The 25,126-nt window shown below is 36.9% G+C and overlaps 1 protein-coding gene and 1 pseudogene across 1 annotated transcript; one reads left to right on the forward strand and one right to left on the reverse strand.

Annotated features, from left to right (window-relative positions):
* Window positions 1–2,947: 2,947 nt before the first annotated feature.
* On the reverse strand, window positions 2,948–3,066 carry LOC112471851 (annotated as a pseudogene).
* Window positions 3,067–6,120: 3,054 nt separating this feature from the next.
* LOC102887873 (olfactory receptor 10J1) lies at window positions 6,121–7,053 on the forward strand. Its single transcript, XM_006922913.1, has one exon. The coding sequence runs from the start codon at window positions 6,121–6,123 to the stop codon at window positions 7,051–7,053; it is 933 nt and encodes a 310-aa protein (XP_006922975.1).
* The last annotated feature ends 18,073 nt before the right edge of the window (window positions 7,054–25,126 follow it).

Below are 25,126 nucleotides of genomic sequence, written 5' to 3' on the forward strand. Positions count from 1 at the left end.
GACAACATAGATAGACCTGGATGGTATTGTGCTGGGTGGAGTAAGTCAGACAGAGAAAGATGAGTAACATGTGATTTTGTTTACATATGAAATCTAAAGAATAAGAATTGACAGACAGGACAGAAACATATTCATAGATGCAGAGAGCATTTTGATTGTTGCTGGACGGGGTAGTCATTTGGGAGGAGTGGGTGAAAGTGCGGAAGGAATTAAAAAGTACAAATTGGTAGTTACAAAATAGTCATGGATATGTAAGGTATAGCATGAGGAATATAGTCAATAATAGTGTAATAACTATGTATGATGTCAGATGGGTACTAGATTATTGGGGTGATCACTTTATAAGATATATAAATGTATAATAACCATATTATGTGCTGGAAACTAATATAATGTATGCCAACAGTAATTGAAAGAAAAAATTATTAAAGAAAAGAATTATCACAAAATAAATAAATAAAATAAAATTCAAATTTATCTGAATATTCTATATTTTTATTTGCTAAATCAGACAACCCTGTTTGACGTAATGCAAAATTTTACATAGTACTATAGTATATAGAATATATAGTTTAATATAGTTAATATGATTTAATAAGTTGAACTTGCATCTAATTAAGCCTTTAGAACTAACTTTCATCTACAGGAAATACAGGATACGAAGAACAAATTAAATGATATGATGACTAAATATATAGAAGGTGAGACTTTGGCCCAGTAGTGGTAGAATTTTTAGACCAATTATGCTCAAATGAGGATGACTCCTCCCTTCTCAGGGCATATTTGGCAATATTTAAAGACATTTTTGGTTTTCTCCAATTTAGTAAGAGCAAGAGAGAGGATGCTCCTAACATCTAGTGAGTAGAAGCCACTGATGCTACTAAACATCTTATAACACACAGGATAACCTCTCCTTCTGAAATTGTTTATTGATATGGGGAAGTTTCACAATACATTGCTAAATTAAAAAATAAACTGGATATAAAGAAGTTTGTATAGAATGATCTCATATTGTTAAAAAAACAAAGGGATACAAAAGTAACCAATATCCTATTTTTGTCATAAATCCATGTGTGTGTGTGCGTGTGTGTGTGTGTGTAAACAAATGTACACATATAAATATGTGGGGAAAAGTCTGATAAACGAAAATGTTAATAGTGTTGATATTTCTAAGGTGGAGATCATAAGAGATTTAGATTTTCTTATTTTTCTTTTTCTATGTTTTCTATAATGAACACGTATTATTTTTTAATCAAAGGGAAAATAGGAATATTTTGGATAGAAAATTCTTAGTCTAGATTGAAGATCGTTATGGCAATCTCTCTTTACAGAATAGAGCTAACTTGGCTTCTCATATATCTCCCACGAGTACAGAAATTATCTTGATGAAGAGGGTCCTGCTAAGCCAGAATCTGAACTTGCTGGAGTAGAGGACTACTGCAAGGATCTCCAGCAAGATCTGACAAAGAACTGAAGAGAAAATAAGAAATAGGTCTGACAGCATGGGAGATAGTCCTCTCTAAATGAGAAAGTTAGGCTGACATGTACATTTAGTGATATTTCAGGAAAATTGGCTGTAGGCTGAAGCTGGACAGAGGAACTCTAGCCCCTATAACCCTCTGCTTGTCCCATCTTATTTGAATAATTTCAGAAAGTTGGTTGCACTGTAATCTAGAAAAACTAAAATTTAGGGTTTTCTCTTTGTAAGCTTATCAAGTATTCCTAGAGTTTTACTTGACTTCAACTCAATGGGGTGTTAGTTTCTGAAACCCCAGCAATTCCCCATAGTAAATAAATACATGACAGCTTTTCTCTCATTTGCTACCCAAGTTCCTAACGAAGCCCTTGGGACAAGCTCTAGGATTCTCTCATCCTTCCCTCTTAATACCCTAGAGGGATTTTAGAAGGGATGGGCGCAGGGGACTTGGGACAAAGGGATTTGCTTCTCTTGGGGAAAATAAATATCCAAAGCTCCTGAAATCTGGAGTTTAAGAGACTGATATTTTTTTTTCCCTGGGACACTTTTTAAGCCAAAGAAACCAATGCCCCAAATGTCAAGGAATATAGCAATAATTCGAGGTTCTTTTTCTCATACTAGAGAGAGCTGAATTTTCTTTGTTTTCTGGATTTTGGCGTCCCACAACAAGGTGTTTTCATGGGCTTCCTCTGAATAGACCTAACCCCTTCAATTCTTTTTAAAGATCACTATCTGGAAAGTGACCCTCTTTATTGCCAAGGTCAGAAGCAATGAGTGGCTAGCTATCGGCAGAACTACATTAAAATGGAATGCCATGTATATTTTTCAAAATCTTATTATTTATTGCTCTATGGTTTTCAGTATTTGTTTTGTTGTATTGATACTCTTGTCTATTAATATTATATTTTTTTATGCTCATCTTGCTGTGGTAATGAATTCAAGGACATGAAATTTAGCAGACATGATAGCGATCTTCAAATATTTTAAACACTATCTGGTTGAAGAGGAAATACAGGTAGGAAAATGTGGGGAGGTGGCAAATTGCAGGGAGACAGATATTGAGTCAATAGAAAGTAACAATTTGTAAGAATTAAGGCGATTTGAAAATAGAATTAATTGTATGCACCCTTGAAAATGAAGAGTGAGATAGATTTATAGTACCGTTATAAAGTATTCAAGGTATGATATTAAGTGAACAAAGCTAGTTGTGAATTTGTATGTGCTAATTCTATTAGTATAAAATTGAAATGAAAAGGAAATATGCATAACTATATATGGAAATTTTCTAGGTAGAAATAAACAATTTAAAAAATAAAAAATATGAATTATGTTTACTTCTGGACCAGAGAATGCAAAGTACAGAAGGAGAAAACTAACTTTTCCATTTATACTCTACTGTATAGATGGCTTTTTTTCCTCTTAAGCATTTTTATAACATAAAATATCTACTTTTATTTATTTATTTTTTTATGCCTACAGCACCTAGTCTTCCTAGGTGGTCTTCCATCCAAGTACTAACCAGGCCCAGTCCTGCTTAGCTTCCAAGATCAGATGGTATCGGGTGTGTTCAGGGTGGCATGGCCATGGACTACTTTTATTTTTTTTTAAGTAAACTTAGTATCTTAAAAAAAAAAGAGGGATGCTAACTTGTAAGATAATAAATTTCCAATCATTGGAAGCACTGAGGCAGAAATTGTGAGAAATGTTGGGCTTTTAAAATTACCTCCTAACTCTAAGTTTCTATGATTCAGTTGTATTTAAAGGACTTAAAGCTATGAAACATATGAGTTTTTCCAGCGCTTGCTTCCAGTTGGAAAAACTTGAATAATAAAATGGGTAAGATTAACTCCTTGCCCAGGATTGGTTGTCAGGTCTAAGTAGAAAATAATTTCATTAGAAGGAAATATTTTTACCTTTTTTTAGGATGGAGAGATTTTGGGGGTGGTGAGGGTAAAGAGGCAGAATCCAAGGAAAACAGAAAGTGGTGTAAAGTGTCGCTTTCTTTCAGGTACTTGGATTCCACAGATGGAGGTTGTCATTTTGTTTCAGCAATCATTATCTTACTACCCTAGTGTTATCACTCATCAAGTCTTTGCCATTTGATGAGTCAGTTTTCCTGAGGGGTGATGAGAGAGGAGAGAGAATTGCAGTATCGCACAAGTTCAATTCAATCTTTTCTCTTGTACACCCTAGCTTAGTTTTTCCATTCTGATTGATTTTCCACTTACATAAGATTTTAGTTTTATTTTGTTTAGTAATAAATCATGAATCCCAGTTAAACAGCAATATTTAAAGACTAGCTTATCTTCACATCTCTGAGAAAATTAACATATATTTTGCTCTACATTTTCTCTATGTTTTGAAATATTTTATACTTTTCTTTTCCTCAAAATCTTTAATAAGGAAATTCCAAAATCTGTTCTCATCCTACCACTTTCATTCCACTGTAGCAATAATCAAAATTGACCATGTCATTATTTAATATTTTAATATTTTGTTCATGAACTTTTGCATTAATTTTCAAAAATATTGCATTAAAACTATATTCATCTTATTTACTATTTTGGTTTTCTCTTAAATTTTGCACTCAAATGAATACCTCACTTGCCACTCTGTACTTTCAGCACTATTTAAAAAGTTTTCCTTTTTACCAACTACAATCTTTCTTTAAAAACTAAAGTTAATTTCCTCTGCATGTGGCCCTTGGGTGCTCAAATTTTTATAAAATGCCTACAACGTCAATTTTCTTTTTTCCAAGGTAAATTAAGCCCCTACTTTCACTTTTTCGCCTTAAATTTCTTTGCAATCTCATTATAGAGTTTCACTTTGGGGTAGAATTATAAAATTCAGCTTTGTGTTTAAAAGAGAATAATTAAAAAGAAAGTCTGTATTGTATAGAAAGCATAAAGAGGAAGATAATTTAAGATTCTCCATTCACTACCCAGGAAAAAAAACAACAAAAAAAAACTGTTTAACATTTTGATATATTTCCTTCTAGTCTTTTTAAATGGCTGGTATGCCATTGAATGTTTTTCCTTATTCTTTCATTCCTTCTTTTTTCTTTTTTTTTTCTATTTTTACAAAATTGTGGTCTATCTATGCATCTCATTTATCTCTTTGTGTATGTGTGTAACTATGTGTGTATGTATGTATGTATGTATGTATGTATGTATGTATCCATTTGTATCATATTTTTCCCTATCCACACTTTAGAGATGTCTAATGGCTTCAATGTTTCCATCAGATAGATGTTATAATTTATTTAATCATTCCTTTATTCATTTACATTATTTCTGGTCTTCATCATTAAAATAATATTATAAAAACTTCCTATACACACATTCTGATATATACCTCTAATTGTCTCCTTAAAATAGATAATTGGAAGTAGAAATATTAAACCAAGGAGATTGGGCATGTGTTGTCACTAATATACCAATATTTTATCTACTTATCTATATAAACATCTTAAAATTTTTCCAGTTTTCTCAATGTTTTCCAGTTTTTAATGTGATCTTATTCCCAGAGTAAGAAAAATGTATTGTCTTGTCAATAAAAGCCAAAAAATAAAGAATTTTCTTTCTTATCCGTTTTGTGGAGATGATGCTTCTCAAGCATTTCGGGGTAGGACAAATCACACTGGCCTTAGTATTAAAAAGTTGGATCTATAACTTTTTAAATTTTGGATAAATCACCTAACCCTAGGTGTCTCAGGTTTCCCATCTACAAGATTGAGATAATTACCTAACACACGGTATTGTTATGCTGCTAAATAATATACATAAAAACACTTTATAAACTAAAAAGTGCAGTAAGTATTGTTGTTGTTGTTAACCATTATTATTCAATTTTTTTTTTTTTTTAATGAGAGCTTTGTGATCTTCACTTACCTCCTAGATAGGGGTTAGAAGGAGAGATGTGCAGACTGGTTTCCTCAAAGATACCCAGTTAATAATTCTGAAGAAATTAGAAAAAAAGAGTTCAGAGTCTAGTAGTGAGTCAGACATCCTGTGAAAATTCACATGTAAGCACAAGATAGAAAACACAGAGAAATACACACAGTTCACTAAAACTAGTTACAGAGCAACATTTAGCAATTCAAGCACACTATAGAAGGCTTGTATTGATAAGTTGTATTTAGTTCTGAGAAGACTTACTGAGCAAGAGGAGACTTGAGTTAAGTATTGAATAAAGAGAGGAACATGATTCATTAAGAAGCAATGTGGGGGAGATACCTGTCAGGTGTGAAGCTATTGAATAATTTTTGAAAAGAATTGATAAAAGATGCAGACAAGTGGAACAGGGAGAAAGCAAATACTTCTCTCTTGTGTGTCAACTTAGAAGAGAAGATGTTTAAGAAGGTGATCAATATTGTGCTTTAAACAAAGTGGAAAAAGTGAGCAAATTTGTTTTAGGTAAACAAAACTCTGAAACTGTAAATGGGCATACATAAAATTATTTCCTGATTGTTTATTTTATTTTACCTGTAGGTGAAGAGTAGTCTCCATTAACCTGGTATTGACTCAAAAGCAGATCTTTATTATCTTCTTCTTCTTCTAGAGTTCTCCTGCTCAAAGCATTGGGCATTCATTTATTCTGATTGATTGGCCTAAGTCTCCAGCTTTTAGACCTGGAATTTATCAATGAAGAGAGAGAATCATACAGTGGTGAGTGAATTTGTTTTCCAGGGTTTTCCCAGCTTTTGTGAACACAAACTCACCCTCTTCGCGGTATTTCTTATCTTGTACCTTTTAACCCTGGCTGGCAATGTCATCATTGTGACAATTATCAGCATTGATCGTCACCTTCACACCCCCATGTACTTCTTTCTTAGTATGCTTTCCATGTCAGAAACCATGTACACATTGGTCATTGTACCACGAATGCTCTCCAGCCTCATAGGTCTAAGCCAACCCATCTCTTTGGCTGGCTGTGCCACCCAGATGTTCTTTTTTATCACCTTGGCCATCAACAACTGCTTTCTACTCACAGCAATGGGGTATGACCGTTATGTGGCCATCTGTAACCCCTTGAGATACACAGTCATTATGAACAAGAAGGTGTGTGCCCAGCTAGTATGGGGGACCTGCAGCATTGGGCTGCTTGTGGCCATAATTCAGATTTCCTCTGTGTTCAAACTGCCCTTCTGTGATAGAAAAGTGGCCCATTATTTCTGTGACATCCGCCCAGTCATGAAACTCTCCTGTGCTGACACCAATCTACATGACATAATTAATATTATTGTCAGTTCACTCGTTATCGTGGTGCCCATGGGTTTGGTCTTCATTTCCTACATCCTTATCATCTCTACCATCCTTAAAATTGCCTCAGCTGAGGGCCGAAAGAAGGCTTTTGCAACTTGTGCCTCCCACCTCACTGTGGTCATTGTCCACTATGGTTGTGCCTCCATTGCTTACCTCAAGCCCAACTCAGAGAACACTAGGGATCAGGATCAGCTGATCTCAGTGACCTATACCATTTTTACTCCTCTCCTTAATCCTGTGGTATACACTCTGAGGAACAAGGAAGTCAAAGATGCCCTTCACCGCGCTTTTGGTAAAAAACCTCTTGCCTAAGATCTCAGGTAGTTTGACATATTGCCTATTACACTCTGAATATTTTTGTAATCTCAAAAAATTTGATTTTTTTGCATGTATCTGTCAAGTTTTCCCAACATCATATATTGAAGAGACTATTTTTTTTCCTCATTGTATATTCTTATCATAGATTAATTGACCATATAGGCATGGGTTTATTTCTAGGCTCTCTATTCTGTTCCACTGATCTATATGTCTGTTTTTATGGCAGTATCATGCTGTTTTGATTCCTATAGCCTTGTAGTATAGTTTGATATCAGGTAGCATGATACCTCTAACTTTGTTCTTCTTCCTCAAGATTGCTTTGGCTATTCAAGGTCTTTTGTGGTGTCATATAAATTTTGGGATTATTTGTTCTAGTTCTGTGAAAAATGCCATCTGTACTTTGATAAGGATTATATTGAATCTATAGATTTCTTTGGATAATGTGTATATTTTAGCAATGTTAATTACTCCTATTCATAAGCATGGTATATGCTTCCATTTACTTGTATATTCTTTAATTTCTTTCTTTAATGTTTTATAATTTTCTGAGCACAGGTTTTTTAACTCCTTGATTAGATTTATTTTAGATTTCTTTTTCTTTTCTGTGCAATTGTAAATGGGATTCTTTCTTTTTTCATGCTTTGTATTTTTAAATGTATTTATATAAATTAGTTTCAAGTATACGATACGTTGGTTTGACATCTATATAGTTCATAAAACGATCCCCCCATCTGCTCCCTCCCTCCCCTGGCCCTCCCCCTAGCCATTATATGAATGCTAACTGCACACTCTATGCTGTGCTCTCCATCCTCATGACCAACTATCAACTACCAATTTGTACTTCTTTAACCCTTCACTCCATTCTCCCAGCCCCCCAACCACACCTTCCCTCTGTCACTATATTTGTGAGTCTGTTTTTAATAAGTTTGTTCTTTTTATTCCTTAGATTCCTCATGTAAGTGAAATTATATGGTATTTATTTTTCTCTGTCTGACTTATTTCATTCAGCATAATAACCTCTAGGTCCATCTATGTTGTTGCAAATGGTAGGATTTCAATTTTTTGTAATGGCTGAGTAATATTCCGTTGTATATATGAACCATAATTTCTTTATCCAATCATCTGTTGATGGGCATTTAGGTTGCTTTCATATCTTGGCTATTGTAAATTGTGCTGCCATGAATATTGGGGTGCATGGATCTTTACAAATTATTGTTTTGATTTTCTTTGGATAAATACCCAGCAGTGCACTTGCTGAGTCAAAAGGTATGTCCATTTTTAATTTTTTGAGTAACCTCCATACTGTTTTCCACAGCAGCTGTACCAATTTGCAATCCCACCAACACTGTATGAGGGTTCTATTTTCTCAGCATTCTTGTCAATAATTATTGTTTCTTGATTTATTGATGATAGCCATTCTGACAGGTGTGAGATGATGTCTCATTGTGGTTGTAATTTTCATTTCTCTGATGATTAGTGACTTTGAGCATCTTTTCATATGTTTATTAGCTATCTGTATTTCCTCTTTGGAGAAGTGTCTGTTCAGGTCTTCTGCCCATTTTTTAATTGAATTGTTTTTGTTGTTGTTGTTCTTAGGTTGTATAAGTTCTTTATATATTTTGGATATTAACCCCTTATCAGATGTATCATTAACGAATATCTTCTCCCAGTTGGTTGTCTTTTTGTTGTGTTGATGTTTTCCTTTGCTGTACAAAAACTTTTTAGTTTGATGTAATCCCATTTGTTTTTTGTTTGTTTGTTTGTTTGTTTCCCTTATTCGAGAAGATATATCTGAAAAGAAATTCCTGTTAGTAATATCAGACAGTTTACTACCTATGTTTTCTTCTACAAGTTTTATGGTTTCAGGTCTTATATTTAAGTCTTTAATACATTTTGAGCCTATTCTTGTATACGGTGTAATAAGGTGGTCCAGTTTCTTTTTTTCTTTTTTCTTTTTTTGCATGTATCTGTCCAATTTTCCCAACATTATTTATTGAAGAGACTGTCTTTACCCGATTGTATATTCTTACCTCCTTTGTCATATATTAAGTGAGCATGTAGGCATGGATTTATTTCTGGGCTCTCTATTCTGTTTCATTGATCGATATCTGTTTTTATGTCAGTACCATTCTATTTTGATTACTGTAGCCTTGTAATATAATTTGATATTAGGTAGTGTGATACCTCAAACTTTGTTCTTCTTTCTCAAGATTGCCGTAGCTATTCAGGAAATTTTAGGATTATTTGTTCTAGCTCTCTGAAAAATGCTCTCAGTAATTTGATAGGGATTGCATTGAATTTATAGATTGCTTTGGGTAGTATGGCCATTTCAACGATGCTAATTTTTCCTACCCATGCTTCCATTTATTTGTATCCTCTTCAATTTCTTTTTTCAATGACATAATTTTCTGAAAACAGGTCTTCTACTTTCTTAATTAGATTCCCAGGTAGTTTATAGTTTTTGATGCAATTGTAAATGGGATTATTTTCTTAATTTCTTTTTTGAAAGTTCATCATTAGTGTATAAAAATGCTATTGACTTCTGACTATTTATTTTGTAACCTGCTAATTTACTGAATTAATTGATAATTTTTAACCATCTTTTGGTGGAATCTTTAGGGTTCTTTCTATATAATATGTCATAGGCAAATAACGAGAGTTTTACTTTTTCTTTTCCAATTTGAATGCCTTTTATTTCTCTTTCTTGTTTTATTGCTGTGGGTAAGACTTCCAATGCAATGTTGAAGAGGAGTGGTGAAAGTGGGTATCCTTGTCTTGTTCCTGATCTTAAGGAAAATCTTTTAGCCTTTCCCCATTGAGTATGATGTTACCTGTAGGTTTGTCATATATGGACTTTATTATTTTGAGGTATGCTCCCTCTCTTCCCATTTTGCTGAGAGTTTTTATCATAAATGAATGCTGGACTGTGTCCAACACTTGTCTTGCATCTATTGATATGATCATATAATTTTTATGTTTCATTTTCTTTATGTGGTGTATTACATTAATTGAGGTGTATGATATTTTTAATGTATTGCTGAATTCAATTTGCTAATATTTTGTTTAGGATTTTTGCATCAATGTTCATAAGAGATATCATCCAATAGTTGTTTTTTTTTTTTGTAATGTCTTTGTCTGGTTTTGGAATCAAGGTAATGGTGGCCTCATAAAAGAAGTTAGGGAGCCTTCCCTCTTCTTGAATATTTTGAAAGAGTTTGAGAAAAATAGGTGATAATTCTTCTTTGAATGTTTGGTAAAATTCACCTATAAAGCCATCTGGTCCAGGACTTTTGTTTTTTGGGAAGTTTTTATTACTGATTCTATTTCATTGGTGGTAATCGTCGATTCAGATTTTCTGTTTCTTCTTGATTCAGTCTTGGGAGAGTGTATGTTTCTAGGAATGTGTTCATTTCTTCCAGATTATCCAGTTTGTTGGCATATGGCATATAATTACTTGTAGTATTTTCTTATGATCCATTGTATTCCTGTGGAGTCTGTGGTAATTTCTGATTTTATTGATTTGAGTCCTCTCTCTTTTTTCCTTGATGAGTCTGGCTAAGGATCTGTCAATTTTCTTTATCCTTTCAAAGAACCAGCTCTTGGTTTTATTAACCTTTTGTATTGTTTTTCTAGACTCTATTTCATTTATTTACAGTCTAATCTTCATTATTTCCTTCCTTCTATTCTCTTCAGGCTTTGTTTGCCCTTCCTTTTCTAGTTCTTTTAATTGTAAGATTAGATTGTTTATTTGAGCTTTTTCTTGTTTCTTGAAGGAGGCTTCTATTGCTATGAATTTCTCTCTTAGAACTGCTTTCGCTGTGTCCCTTAAATTTTGAGTTGTATTTTCACTTCGTTTGTCTCTAGGTATCTTTTGATTTCTTCCTTGCTCTCATTAATAACCCACTCATTTTTTAGTAGCATGTTATTTAGCCTCCATGTGTTTGTATATTTTCCAGTCTTTTTCTTCTCGTTAATTTCTAGTTTCACACCATTTTGATTGGAGAAGACAGTTGATATGATTTTAATTTTCTTAAATTTATTGAAACTTGTTTTGTGTCCTAACATGTGGTCTGTCCTAGAAAATGTTCTATGTGCACTTGAGAAGAATGTATATTTTGCTGCTTTGGGGTAAAATGCTCTGAAAATATCTATTAAATCCATCTGTTCTAGTGTGTCTTTTAGGCCCATTGTTTCCTTGTTGAATCGTTGCCTGGAAGATCTGTCCATTGGTGTCAATTGGGTGTTAAATTCTCCTACTATGAGTGTATTACTATTGATCTCTCCTTTCATGTCAGTCAATAATTGCTTTATGTATAAGATGCTCCTGTGTTGGATGTGTATATGCTTACTAGGGTTATGTCTTCTTGATTTGTCGATCCCTTTATCATTATGTAATGGTCTTTTTTGTCTCTTACTATAGCCTTTGTTTTAAAGTCTATTTAAACTGATATGAGTTTTGCTACCCTGACTTTTTTTGTTTTCATTTCCATTTGCGTAAAATATCTTTTTCCATCTCTACTTTCAGTCTGTGAGTGTCGTTTGATTTGAAGTGGGTCTCTTGTAGACAGCATATGCATGGGTCTTGTTTTCTTATTCATTTGGTTACCTTATATATTTTGATTGGAGCATTTACTCTGTTTACATTTAAAGCGATTGCTGATAGGTACATTGTTACTGCCATTTTATTATTCATATTTGTTATTTCGATTTTCTTTTTTTACCCCTTCTCTTTTTACAGAAGACCCTTTAACATTTCTTATAATGCTGACTTATTGGTGATGAATTCCTTAACCTTTCTCCTGTCTGGGAAGCTCTTTATCTCACCTTCCATTTAATCCAAAGCCTTGCTGGGTAGAGTATTCATGGTTGTAGATTCTTGTTTTTTATAACTTTGAATATTTCTCACCAGTCCCTTCTGGCCTGCAAAGTTTCCATTGAAAAATCAGCAGCCATTCTTATGGAGGATACCCTTGTAAATAACTAGCTGACTTTCTCTTGCTGATTTTAAGATTCTCTCTTTGTTTTCGACTATTGGCATTTTAATGATGATGTGTCTTGATGATGGTCTGTTTGAGTTCCTCTTGTTTAGAACTCTTTGTGCTTCCTGAATTTGTATGTCTAATTCCTTTGCCAGGTTAGGGAAATTTTCTGTCATTATTTCCTCAAATAGATTCTCAATCCCTTGCTCTCTCTCTTCCTCTTCAGGTACTCCTATAATCTGGATATTTTTCCACTTCATGTTGTCACAGAGGTCTCTTAAACTGTCCTCATTGTTTTAAATTCTTTTTTCTTTTTGTTGTTCTGATTGTATATATTCTGCTACCTTGTCTTCCAATTCACTGATTCAATCTTCTGCTTTGTCCAATCTACTGTTGAATCCTTCTAGTGTATATTTCATTTCAGTTATTGTATTCCTCATTTCTATTTGCTTCTTTTTTATGGTTTCTATGTCCTTTTTTATGCTGTTGAGGTTCTCATTGTGCTCATCCATTCTCCCCATAAATTTGTTGAGCATCCTTATAGCCATTATTTTGAACTCTGTTTCTGGTAGGTTGCTTGCCTCCATTTCATTTAGCTTATTTTCTGGAGTTTTTTCCTGTTGTTTCATATGTGGCATATTTTCTTGTTTTCCCATTTTATTAGCCTCTCTGCATTTATACCTATATGTCAAGAATATTTGTTTCATCTCTTAGCCTTGGCCAAATGTGTAGCCCAGGGCGTACTCTCCCTGATCCTTTATGCTGGGGGCTCTGGACATGATCTTTGTGTAGGTTGTGTGTGATCTTCTGTTGTTGCCAAGTCTTTATTGTTAGTTCATTAGTGGATGGGATTAATGCTCAGGCTGACTAATTGTAGGAATTGGCTGCATCCACAGGGTAAGAGTTGTTGTGTCGAGGCTGACCCCACTGAGTGAGATTTGCCCTAGCAGGCTTGTGTACTTGTTGTAACCACCCTTTTTGTGTACCACTAATGGGACTAGTCAGGAGTTGCTCTGTTGTCATCTGGTGCCAGCCTCCAAATGCATGGTTTTGTGGCCCCTTGGGAGGGCTCCCCTATAGGCCAAGGTCAGCTGCTGCTTTTCATTGCTCAGGGCTACCTGGTGGGAACTACAAAGTAATCTGCAGATGGTTGTTGCCTATACTGGATCTATAGGTAAGTGGAAGAGACAACATGGTAGGCAGCAGTTGGTTATCCTCCATCCCTGACCTAGGGCAGTTTAGCAGAAGGACCAGTGTTCTTCAAGGCCTGACACTGCCTATCAATTGCCTGTAAGTCTCTGAAACTAGAAGAGCTTCTGGGTGATATGCATATTGGGTGGTGCAGGCACACTGGGAGTCTTCTTGGTCTATAGAGTAAAATTTTCCCTGCCACTGCAGTTTCAGTTCATATGCCAACACTGTCTCTGTGGCTCCCTGTACAAGTTTCCACTCATAGCAACACTTTAGGCCTGAATGCTCTACCCCAGGGGAGGGGCAGCTGCCTTTCAATGTGCAGTGGGCACTTTGCGTATTGGATGAGGCAGGAGCTCAGGGATTCAAGGGCGGCCAGGCCAATAGCCTCAGTTTACTGCAATTTCTGTGTCTGCACGCTTCTGCAGTAGTCACAGATCACATAGAGATAAGCTGATGTCTGGGGCAGTTCCACAGTCTCTTGCGATCCCCTCAAGAGATATTGCAGTTTGTACAGGCAGCAGTGGTCTGCCCACACTGTTTTCCCTTAAATGTGCTCACTGCACCAGCCGAGGTCTGTTGCCTGCGCAATATGTGTACCCCCAGAGACAAGTAGGGCAGAAGAGGCTGACTGTCATTGGGCTGCAGGCACTCTGTGGCTTGGACGTAGTGAGATCTCAGGGAGACAAAAGCCATCAGGCCGAACCAGCCTCAGTTTTGATGCAACTTCTGTGCCTGGGCGATCCTGCTGTAGTCACAGATCATAGTGAGACCAGCTGCCATCCGGGGAAGTCTCACAGACCCTTGCTCTCCCCAGAAACAGTATTGCAACTCTTACTGGCAGCAGAGGTCTGCCTGCACCTGATTTCCATGCAGTACCCTCCCTGTGCTAGCCAAAGTTTGTTGCCTGTGTGGATTGGGAATTCAGGGGAAGGAAGGGCCTAGGCTGTGGCAATTTGTAACAATGGACTGCCTGGGGAAATTTGTGGGTAGAGTGGGGTGAGGTATCAGAGAGACAATGGCAATCAGATCAATACTTCCTCAGTCTTGCTGCAAATTTGGTAACTGTTTGTGAGTTCCCACAGAAGTCCCAGATCACAGCAAGACCAGGGCCCACAGATCCCTGATATTTGTCCGAGTTCATGTTGGCAGCAGTGATCTGCCTGACCCTATCTCAGAAATGTGGTTCACAGAGCTGGTCACCCACTGGGAATGGAAATGTGGCTCACAGCGCTGGCCTGGCCACTGCAGGGATTGGAAAGGTGACTCACAGCACTCGTCACCCTCTGGGAATGGAAATGTGGCTCACAGCGCTGGCCTGGCCACTGCTGGGATTGGAAAGGTGGCTCACAGTGCTGGTCACAGCCTGTGAATGCTTGGCCCTGAATAGGAGTAGGGCTTGACAGCCATCCAGCAATAAATGCCCTGAGCAATCTGCAGGTCAGGTGAGGTGGCATCTCAGAGAGACAATGGCAGTCAGATTACTACAACCTCCATCTTGCAGCAAATTTGGTAACTGTTCGTGAGTTCCTGCAGAAGTCCCAGATCACAGCAAGACCAGCTGCTGTCTGGGACTGGCCCACGGGTCCTCAATATCTAGCCAAGTTCATGTTGGCAGCAGTGATCTGCCTGACCCTATCTCAGAAATGCTGCTCATAGTGCAGCATTCCCACTTGGGAATGCTTGACCCTAAATCAGAGCAGGGCTTGGCAGCCATCCAGCAACAAATGCCCCCAGCAATCTGCAGGTTGTGTAGGGCAGGCTGATCCTCTCTGACCAGAGCTTCCTAATGGCTCCACGGGAGGGGTCAGCACAGTCAAGCCGGCAGTCTGTAGGCTGCCTGGTAGGGGAGCCGTACTAAGGCACAAATGGTGGCTGCCCTTCCAGCCCTCATTCTGGTGCCAAGTAATGCAGACTTTCTCAGAAAGAATCCTACACAAGCCTCTACCCACTGCTGGTGTCTCAGGTGAGTGTCCACAAGTCAAAAAGCCTATGCACGGGTCCTTCAAAGAGAAGTCTAGGAATTTAGTCTTCTTCTGTCTCACCCAGACAGCCGGAATCCCCTCTGGTTTCTACAGTCAGAGTTATTGGCATTTCCTCTTCCCTGGGCTGGGACTCTGGGCTGGGGAGCACCCAGACGAGACCAGGACACCCCTCTCTTTCAAGAGAGCCTCTGTAGCCTCACTCTCCCTCCCAGTGATTCTCCACCACCCGCGGGTGCAAGTTCAGCCTGATATGCGACTTTGCCACTCCTACCGGCTTCGATGTGGCTCCTTTATATTGTCAGACATAGGTGTTAGGAGCAGCTGGACTTCAGGTGATTCTCCACATTGATTATTTTATGATTTGGTTGTAATTTCAATGCAGACCTGGGAGGAAACAAACCCTACTTTTACCTAGTCTGCCATCTTCTGATCCACTTGAGATTGTTTTCTGAATTCCTCTTTGTGATAGTTCATTATTGGTGTATAATATGCAAGTGATTTCTGAATATTAATTTTGTATCCTGCCAAAACATGTTCTTACAGCATATATAAGAATAAACTCAAAATGGATTAAAAACTTAAATGCATTAAAGATCCAAAACCATAAAACTCCTAGAAGAAAACATAGGCAGTAAACTATTTGACATCACTCTTAGAAATATTATTTTTAGATATGGCTTTCAGTCAAGGAAAATAAAAGAAAAAAATAAACAAATGGGACTACCTCAAACTAAAAAAGTTGTGTTTTGTTTTTTTTTTTTTTCCTGGCTGAGTATTATTGCAACAGCATGGATAGGTCTTGAGATTATCATGCTAAGAAAAATAAATCAGACAGTAAAAGTTGAGAACCATATGATTTCACTCATATGTAGGATATAAAACTGAAAACAACAAACAAACAAGACAAACAAACAGAGACTCATGGACACAGACAACAGTTTAGTGGTTACCAGAGTGAATAGGGGAAAGAGCAGGTAGATAAGAGTAAAGGGGGTCAAATATATGGTGAAGGAAGGTAATTTAACTTTGGATGGTGAACACACAATGCAATATACACATGATATATTATTGAACTGTATGCTTAATTTTATTAACCAATATTATTAATAAAATATATTTTAAAAATTAAAAAAAACTAAAAAAATTTTGCACAGCAAAGGAAACCATCAACAAAATGAAAATACAACCTACTAAATGAGAGAATACATTTGCCAATGATACATGCGATGAGGGGTTCATATCCAAAATATATAAAAAACTCACATGACCTAACACCTCCTCCAAAAAGTCTGATTAAAAAAATGAACAGAGGACCTGAACAGACATTTCTCCAAAGAGGAATACAGATGGTCAATTTACAAATGAAAATATGCTCGACATCACTAATTATCAGAGAAATGAAAATTAAAAACACAATGAGATATTACTTCACACATATTAGAATGGTTACCATCAATAAATCAAAAAAAAAAAACCCACAAGTATTGATGAGGATATGGAGAAAAGGGAACTTTTGTGCACTGTTGGTGGGACTGCAAATTGGTACAACCACTATAGAAAACAGTTTGGAGGTTTCTCAAAAAATTAAAAAATAGAACTACCTTATGACCTACAATTCTACTTCTGAGTATTTATCTACAGACATCCAAAACAATAATTCAAAAAGATACATGCACCATTATGTTTACTGCAGTGCTATTTACCAAGATATGGCAGCGCTTTTAGGCCAAAGAATGGAAGCAACCAAAGTGCTCATTGATAGATGATAGGATAAAGAAAAAGTTATACATATATACAATGGAATATAATCAGCCATAAAAAATAAAGTCTTACCATTTGTGACAACATGGATGGACCTAGAGGATATTATGCTAAGTGAAATAAGTCAGACAAAGTAAAATACTATATGATTTTACTTATATGTGACATTTAAAAAAATAAACATGAAAATAAAACAGAAAGAAACTCACAGATACAAAAAAGAAACTGATGGTTACCAGATGAGAGGAGGTTGCAATGCTGGGTGAAAAGGTGAAGGGATTAAAAAGTACAAATTGGAGAGATAGGATTCAAGATGGCATAGAAGGTAGAGGCTGTACACACCTCCTCTAGCGACCACACCAAAATTATAACAAAATTACAGAGCAACCAGTATGTGGAATCACCAGAGGTCTGCCTGAATAGAAACCCTACAACTAGATCACTTTGAATAGCAGGTTACCTCAAAACAGTAGAAGGGGCAGAGACACGAAACAGCACAGTTTCACAACCACGTGTGACAATCGAGAATTGGGAGAGCTATCTTGTCTGCAGAGCTGCCTCCTCCACCTGAAGAGTAAGAGATCCTGGCCACACACTGGGCTCCCCAGCCCAGAGTTTTAGCTGGGAAGAAAAGTTCCCACAACTTCTGGCTGTGAAAATCAGCATAGGTTGCTGTTGAGTGAGATGGAGGGCTCCGGGAAGTGGAAACCTTCCTCTTTAAGGGCCCATGTCTGGTTTACTCACTGATGAACTGGCTTGCTCTGAGCTCCAGCACTGGGGCAGCTGCTTGAGGGCCTCCGCGGTCATACAGGGAGGTGCTGAGCTATCAAGCTTCAGGATGAGAGCTGGAAGGGAGGGTTGCACCCAGGCAGAGATACAAACAGAAGCCACTTTTCTTCTGTTGAGAGCTTCCCTCTCCCAGCCTGCAGACACAAGTGCCATCATCCTGATATAACACTGGTCTCTACACCCAAAAGATTCCCTGAGACTTTGCCTCTTACAACTGGTGGGCCCACCCAAGCTGCTTCCAGTGATTTCCCCCCCGCCGCCGCCACCTTCCCCTCCCCCTCTAAAAAAGCTGTCTTGGCTCCTGCTGTGAACTTTCATAAAATCTTTCAAAGGCTCACAATACCCAAAGAAGCAGCATCTGGCCTCGGCATGCCCTGTAGCTCTTGCTGAGCAGCTCCAAGCCCTGTACCAGTGGCAGCTGGCCTTAGTTTCTGACTTGGCCCCTTGAGGCACCTATAAGCCCAGCACAGGCAGAAGCCACAGTGGATTGCTTAATGACTCTTATCAGATGGCCTCGGAGGTGCACAGGATGCAGCTGAACTTGTCCTGCAGCTGGATCCCTCCTAGGTCTGTGCCAAGGTGCCCCACAACACATCTACTACAGAAAGTCATTCTTCTAAGTTGGGAGACTTAGGAGCCCCGCCTAATACATAGAAACAGACACAGGGAGGCAGTCAAAATGTGGAAACAAAGAAGTGTGTCTCACATGAAAGAACAGAATAAAGCTCCAGAAAAAGAATTCAGCAAAACAGAGACAAGCAATATGCCAGACGCAGAGTTCAAAACACTAGTTATAATAAGAATGCTCAAGGATTTATGGGAAGAGTAGATGAACTTGGTGAAAATATTAACAAAGAGCTAAAAAAAAAAAAACCTCATAAAAATGGAGATGGAAAACATAGTAGGGAGCCAGTCAGAAATGAAGAATACAATATCTGAGATGAAGAGTACTTTGGATGAAAACAACAGAATGGATGAAATGGAGGATCAAATGAGCAACATAGAGGATGGGGTACCAGAGGACACACAATCAGAAGAGCGACAAGAAAAAGAGAACATCAAAAAATGAAGATAGTTTAAGAACCTTCTGGGACAATATCAAGCATAACAACTTTCGCATCATAGGGGTACCAGAAGGAGGAAAAAGCAAGGAATTTAAAACCTATTTGAAGAAATAATCACGGAAACCTTCCTTAACTTGGTGAGGGAAATAGATATATAACCCCAGGAAGTTCAGAGAGTCCCAAACAAGATGAACTGAAAGAGGTTTATACCAAGATACATCATAATTAAAATGCCAAAGGTTAAATTCAATGAGAGAATCTTAAACGCTACAAGAGAAAAACTCTTAGTAACATACAACAGAATGCCCATAAAACTGCCAGCTGATTTTACAATAGAAACTTTACAGGCCAGAAAGGCTTGGCACAAATTATTCAAAGTGATGAAAACCCAGGACTTACGACCAAGATTACTTTACCTAGCAAAGTTATTATTTAGAATTGAAGAACAGATACAGAGCTTCCCAGACAAGAAAAAAGCTAAAGGAGTTCATCACCACCAAGCCAGTATGAAGGGAAATGTTGGAGGCAAATCTTTAAGAAGAAGAAAAAGATATCTATCAAAAATCTAAATAAAGAATGGCAATGACTATATATCTATCAGTACTTCCAATGAAAAAGAATTAAATGTTCCAAACAAAAGATATGATGGCTGAATGGTTAAGAAAAAAGACCCTTATAAAGGCTGCCTACAAGAGACTCACTTCAGATTGAAAAACACACACAGAGGGAGGAAAAATAATAGTGTAAATGACAGAGGCTCTGTTCATCCCTCTGGCGACCAAATCAAAGTTGTGATGGAAACAAGGAGCAAGCAGCAAGGAAAAATCGCTTGGGATCTAGATGAACAAGCTATACAACTAGGGAGAAATCCCAGAAATCACCCTGCAAGGGCAGAAGGTAGGATGGGGCGAGGACACGGGGCTGCCTGGTCTCCAGCAGCTAAGTGAGACAGAGGCTGTGGCAGCAGCAGTGGCAGAAGCCTCTTAAAGTGGCCTCATCCACAAGTGGATTCTCTTGGTGACGGACCTGCTCACTCTGAGCACGAGTGCCGATTTGGCTGCGCACAGGGGAACCAGGGACTTATAGGGAGACATTGTTGGAGTGAGGGCCAAGGTGAGATTCGCTCTGTACAGAAGTGCCGGGGGTATCCACTGTTCCTCTGTTGAGCCCTCCCTACTCCCAGCACGTTGACTCAGCGCCACCATAGCCCAAATGTCATCAAACTGGATAACAGAGGTCGTTCCGCCCAGAGGATTCCCTGAAACCCCGCCTCCCTCACTTCACAGCCCTGCTCAGCCACATCCAGGTACATCCTCAGTGAGTCAGGTGCTTCTTGATGAGTAGTGCCTAGACTCACTCTGGAGCCAGCTGGCCTCAGTTTTTGGTGTGGCTTTTTGAGCACAGAATCTGTGGATTGCTTGCTGAATCTTAATAGGTGGCCCCAGAGGAGCAGAGACTCAGACTAAATTTGGCATGGAGCTGAATCCTGATCAGGACTGTGCCACTGGATGCCTACTTCACAAATCCACACTAATAAGACCGGGAGACTTAGGAGCTTTGCTTAGTACATAGAAACCGACATGGAAAGGAAACCAAAAGACAAAGCAGAAATCATATGAGAGAATAGAATAAAGATCCAGATATAATGGAATTAAGTAATCTAACAGATGCAGAGTTCAAAACACTGGTTATAAAGAAGCTCAATAAACTTTTGGGAAGTGTAGATAAATTCAGTGAGAACTTCAACAAAGAGATAGAAAACATAAAAATGGAAATAGAAATTATAAAAGGGGACTAGTCTGAAATGAAGAACACATTATCTGAGATGAGAAGTATATTAAATGAAATAAATAAAGTGAATAAAGAAGAGGATCAAATGCCAATCAGGACACTCAATCAGAATGGCAAGAAAAAAGCAACCACAGTATTCCCAATGTACAGCATGTATGTTTCTATTTTGTTGACAGAAAGAAGCAGCTCATTATATTTGGACTTTGTACTGTAGGGGAACAGGCAGGTGAGGTCTATGAAAGCTTAAAGGCAAAGTGTGAAGTTCTTCAGTGACTTCTTCATTCTGGAATCAGAAATGCATAGGCTAATTCTTCAGGGAAAATAAACACTATTCTTCTCAAGTCTGTGGAGAAAAGAAAACATAACAAAAATTCTGTCAATTCTCTTGTTTGATTCATTCTCACTATAGACCATAGGGTGCCTTTTGACAGAGTCCATATAGCAGCCTGGAGCTTACAAAGTTCCTGTAAGTGCATTATCTCAGTGACTATATACACAAACTGTTAGAATTAAAAAGCAAGTTTTGGTACACTATCCTGTTAGAAAGAGGAATTACAGATGTCCTATATCAACCCTTACTCCCATCTTTACAGATTTGATCCATATAGAACAGCAAACATCAATAATAGAAAATTAAAAAAAAAAAGCCTGCTCATTGAGTGTAATGGATTAAGTTTGTAGTGACTCATATTTTCCAGCTACTGATCATATTCTGAGGTGTCTCTCATGGGAAATTTGTAGGTAGATATAGTTATAATGGCTCTTCTTAAACCATGGCTTAGTTATGCTGGACCAATGCTCATGGTGCAAAGTCTGAGGCATAGAATAGTGTGCAAACCACATGACTATAGTATCCTCACCTTCCCCTCCACTTCCTTTCTGCAGCTCTTGTGCTCAGGATCAGTTTCCCACTGCTTGTTTCCCCATGGCTGCAACATCAGGATTATGTAATGATTTATCATTAACTTATTTCCTTTTAAGACCCATGAGAGAAAAGAGCTAAATCATTATAAAATCAACTTGTGTTTTTCTTGATTAGGAAAGCAAAATTAGCAGGTATATTTAGTCTTTAACCAATCTCATTCAATCTTCATAGCAACTTTTGCAAAATTGATGTAATCTTTATCTCCATTTCATAGATGAAGAAATTAAGGATCAGAATTCAGCAACTACACAAAGGTAATTCAGTTTGTTAGGGAGAAACTGTTTTTCTGATTTAAAGTCCAAGATTATTCTAGGATTTATATTATTCCCATGTGACCCAAACTAAAAGATTGAGAAGAAACAGAGAGGAACAGCCCAAAGCCTGTAATAACTTCTCTTTTTCCAAATAAAAGCTGCACATTCATTCTTTTTTTCTCAGGTGAGAGGTAATGGTTCTTCCATGTAGTAAGCAAAATATGTCCAAAAATAATTCTTCTCTCCTTGATTGTGGGCTAACTCATGTCTAATGAATACAATACAACAGAGCTGAGGTATGTGACTTCTAAGATTAGATTATGAAAAAACTGTGACTTTTGTATTGGGTCTTTTCTCTTTCCATGTTGGATTATTCACTATTATAGAAACCAGATGCCATGTTGTGGGCTACTCTATAGAAAGACGCATATGGCAAGAACTAAGGGAAGCCTCCAGCCAATAGATACTAGGAAACTGAGGCCCTCGACCCAAGGCCTATAAAGAATGAAATCCTGACAATAACTATGTGAGCTTGGAAGTATATCCTTCTCTAGCTGGACCTTCAGATGAGACCTGGACTCAGAATTGTCCAGCTAAGCTCCTCCTTGATTTCTAATCACAGAAGATATGAGATAACAAGTGTTTGCCGTTTTAAGCTGCTAGGTTCTGAGGTGATTTGTCATTAAGTGATAACTTATACACCATTCTTCATTCACATCTTCCTCAAACAGCGGCAGGAACAATGACAACAAAAAGCTTTATATCTCGGTTACCTTGGGACTTGGAAAAAACTTATTTCCAAGAAGGCTCAGTGACCATCTGACTGTGTGACACTTCCTGAGACAATAGTAAGAGGCAGGGCACCCAGGAGGAGCTTCTCCATTGTGTTCTCCTTGGGTCTTCGGGAGTAGTGGGAGGAACAACTGTAGTTGTAGTAATGAAGAGATGCTTGCTGTTTGGTGTCCTATATTGTGCTTTTAGGGGCACAGCTTTTGTTCCAGCAACAGGAGACAAAAGTATAAATAGCAAACATTAATTGAACCAGGATATTGTTTAGAAAAAACTTCGTTTGCTTTTTGGTATTGTTTACTATTGTTTCAGTTGTAGGGTCTTTTCTTTCTTTCAACTGTTCTATTTTCTGCTGAGCTGTGCAGTTCATGTCCCCCCAAGAAAAGAGGCTCTCTGTCCTCATAAAGGGACATTTTATTGCATAATGCGTGTAAGGAAATTGTGGCAGTCCATTGTTAGTTCTATAAGATGAGAATACTTGTGGAGCTGCTTGAGGAATCATCTCCCCCCATGTTTATGGGTTAAGGTATCACCAGTAGACTAAGCTTAGCCACCGATTCTGGTGACTGTGAACTTCAAATAGTGTGAGATAGGGACTCTGTGACTCAAAGCAGAGTAGAGATCTCTTGGTACTGAGGATGAAATTGCAAGGTTGTCTGTAAAGGAGCTCCTGGATATTGGTTAAGATGAAGCCCTTCAGCTAGAATTAGGACATCAACTAGGAAATTAAGAGCTCAACAAAGATGTCTATAAAGATGGACAGCTGAGTTCATTTCAAGAAGGCACGGAATAGTGCTTGGATATTGAAAACACTCTAGCTATGTTATGACCTAAATCTATGACTTACAAACCTGACTACTTATAAACATTATCCTTGTATTTGTTTCTCTGCCTCCAATAAGAACTTTTTGTAAGTTGTTGTATCATCAAACATTAGAAGACTTTAAAATCCAAGAACATAGGGGTCACGTATATTTTCTTCTAGAGCTTACTCTCCAGCATCTTTCACTATGATTAATTTATAGTAAGAGCCTGAAAACTGCTTGTAAAATGAAATAATCTGGGTCTTTCCAGGGTGATGAGAAGATCTAAAGGAAGTTGTCTGAGTTAAGTCTCCCAGTTGCAAACAACAAAAGCCACTATAGTTAGTTGTGGTGGTCTATTTCTACTTAATTATGCTGTGCAATAAACCACCTCAAAACTCAGTTTTTAAAATAATAAACATTTATTTAGATCATGAATCTATGGGTTGATGATTTTGGCTTAGTGATTCTTTTGGTCTCAGCTAGATGATTAACATCAAGTCAGCTAGTTTTTGGAAAATAACATTATATAAGCCAGAAATGGGGTGATGAGAATTAAAGCATTTGAAGATCTTTGTCTTCTTGTATAATTTTAAATCAGTCTTGATTTCACTCTTCTTAATTTTAGAACTCCATTCATAGTAACATCTAACATCGAGAAATCACTAATAAATTTTTAAAATTATTTTTCACAATGTATTTTTACATAACATAAAATAAATGTTATTTTCTATAGAACATGTTACTTTAGATGGATATATTGCAACTAAAGCTTACACTGTAAGTTAATTTTATTAAAGTCTTTAATAATATCCATAATACATACCTAAAAAGATAAATTTTACTTATATGTATTTAATAAGTGCTCCACATTATTGGATTAACTTAATAATTATAAAATGATATAATTTATAGATAGATTCAAAGTGACATTTTAAAAACCACATTTCATTTGGGATAAAAATATATTCATTGAAATGAAGATTAAAATTTAACTACTTTTTGCTACATCAGAAATATACAAAAAATATCTTTGATGATTTAATTTGTGTTCTTGTTGTTTAGAGCCTAAACCACCCCCTGACACACAATTGTTTTTAAAATAATATTCATGCTTAGTTTCCAAGTATTTACTTTCCAAAGATTTAATTAAATGTTAAAGACATCTTGATGTGCTATAGAATATTAGATCAGGGTCTCTTGGACAATCAAATGAATAAATTTCAAAAACAGAAAACTTGTAAATTTAAAATAATACTCTATATTTATAAAATGCAGACATGTATATTAACATAAGTATGTAAAGGAATAATACATATGCCACGTTCAGTAGAGCGGTGACTTCTGAGGAAGGAGGAAGTAAGGAAGGGGAAAGAATGGATGTGAGTTTCTGATTGTATTCATAAATGTTATTATTTTAAAAAAGAGACAGAAAACATTTATAACAAATTGGCATGGAAAATGCATGGTAATTAATGCATGATAATTAATATAATTTTATAACTTTTATTTACTTTTTTATAAATTAAAAATTTTCACAATTATTATTTTTTTTATTTTTAAAGGTAATCTTCAGGTGAATTCTGAATGATTTTTTTTTCTTCTCATTAATGTGTTATATTTCAGCATGAGTGTTCATTGTAATCCATAACTTTAACCAATGACTTACAGATACAAATGAAACAAGTGTATGACTAAGAAAAAAAACATGCAAAGTGGTATAACAGTTAAAACCA

This window comes from Pteropus alecto, unplaced genomic scaffold, assembly GCF_000325575.1.
Source record: "Pteropus alecto unplaced genomic scaffold, ASM32557v1 scaffold359, whole genome shotgun sequence".
In the NCBI taxonomy this organism is placed as follows: domain Eukaryota; kingdom Metazoa; phylum Chordata; class Mammalia; order Chiroptera; family Pteropodidae; genus Pteropus; species Pteropus alecto.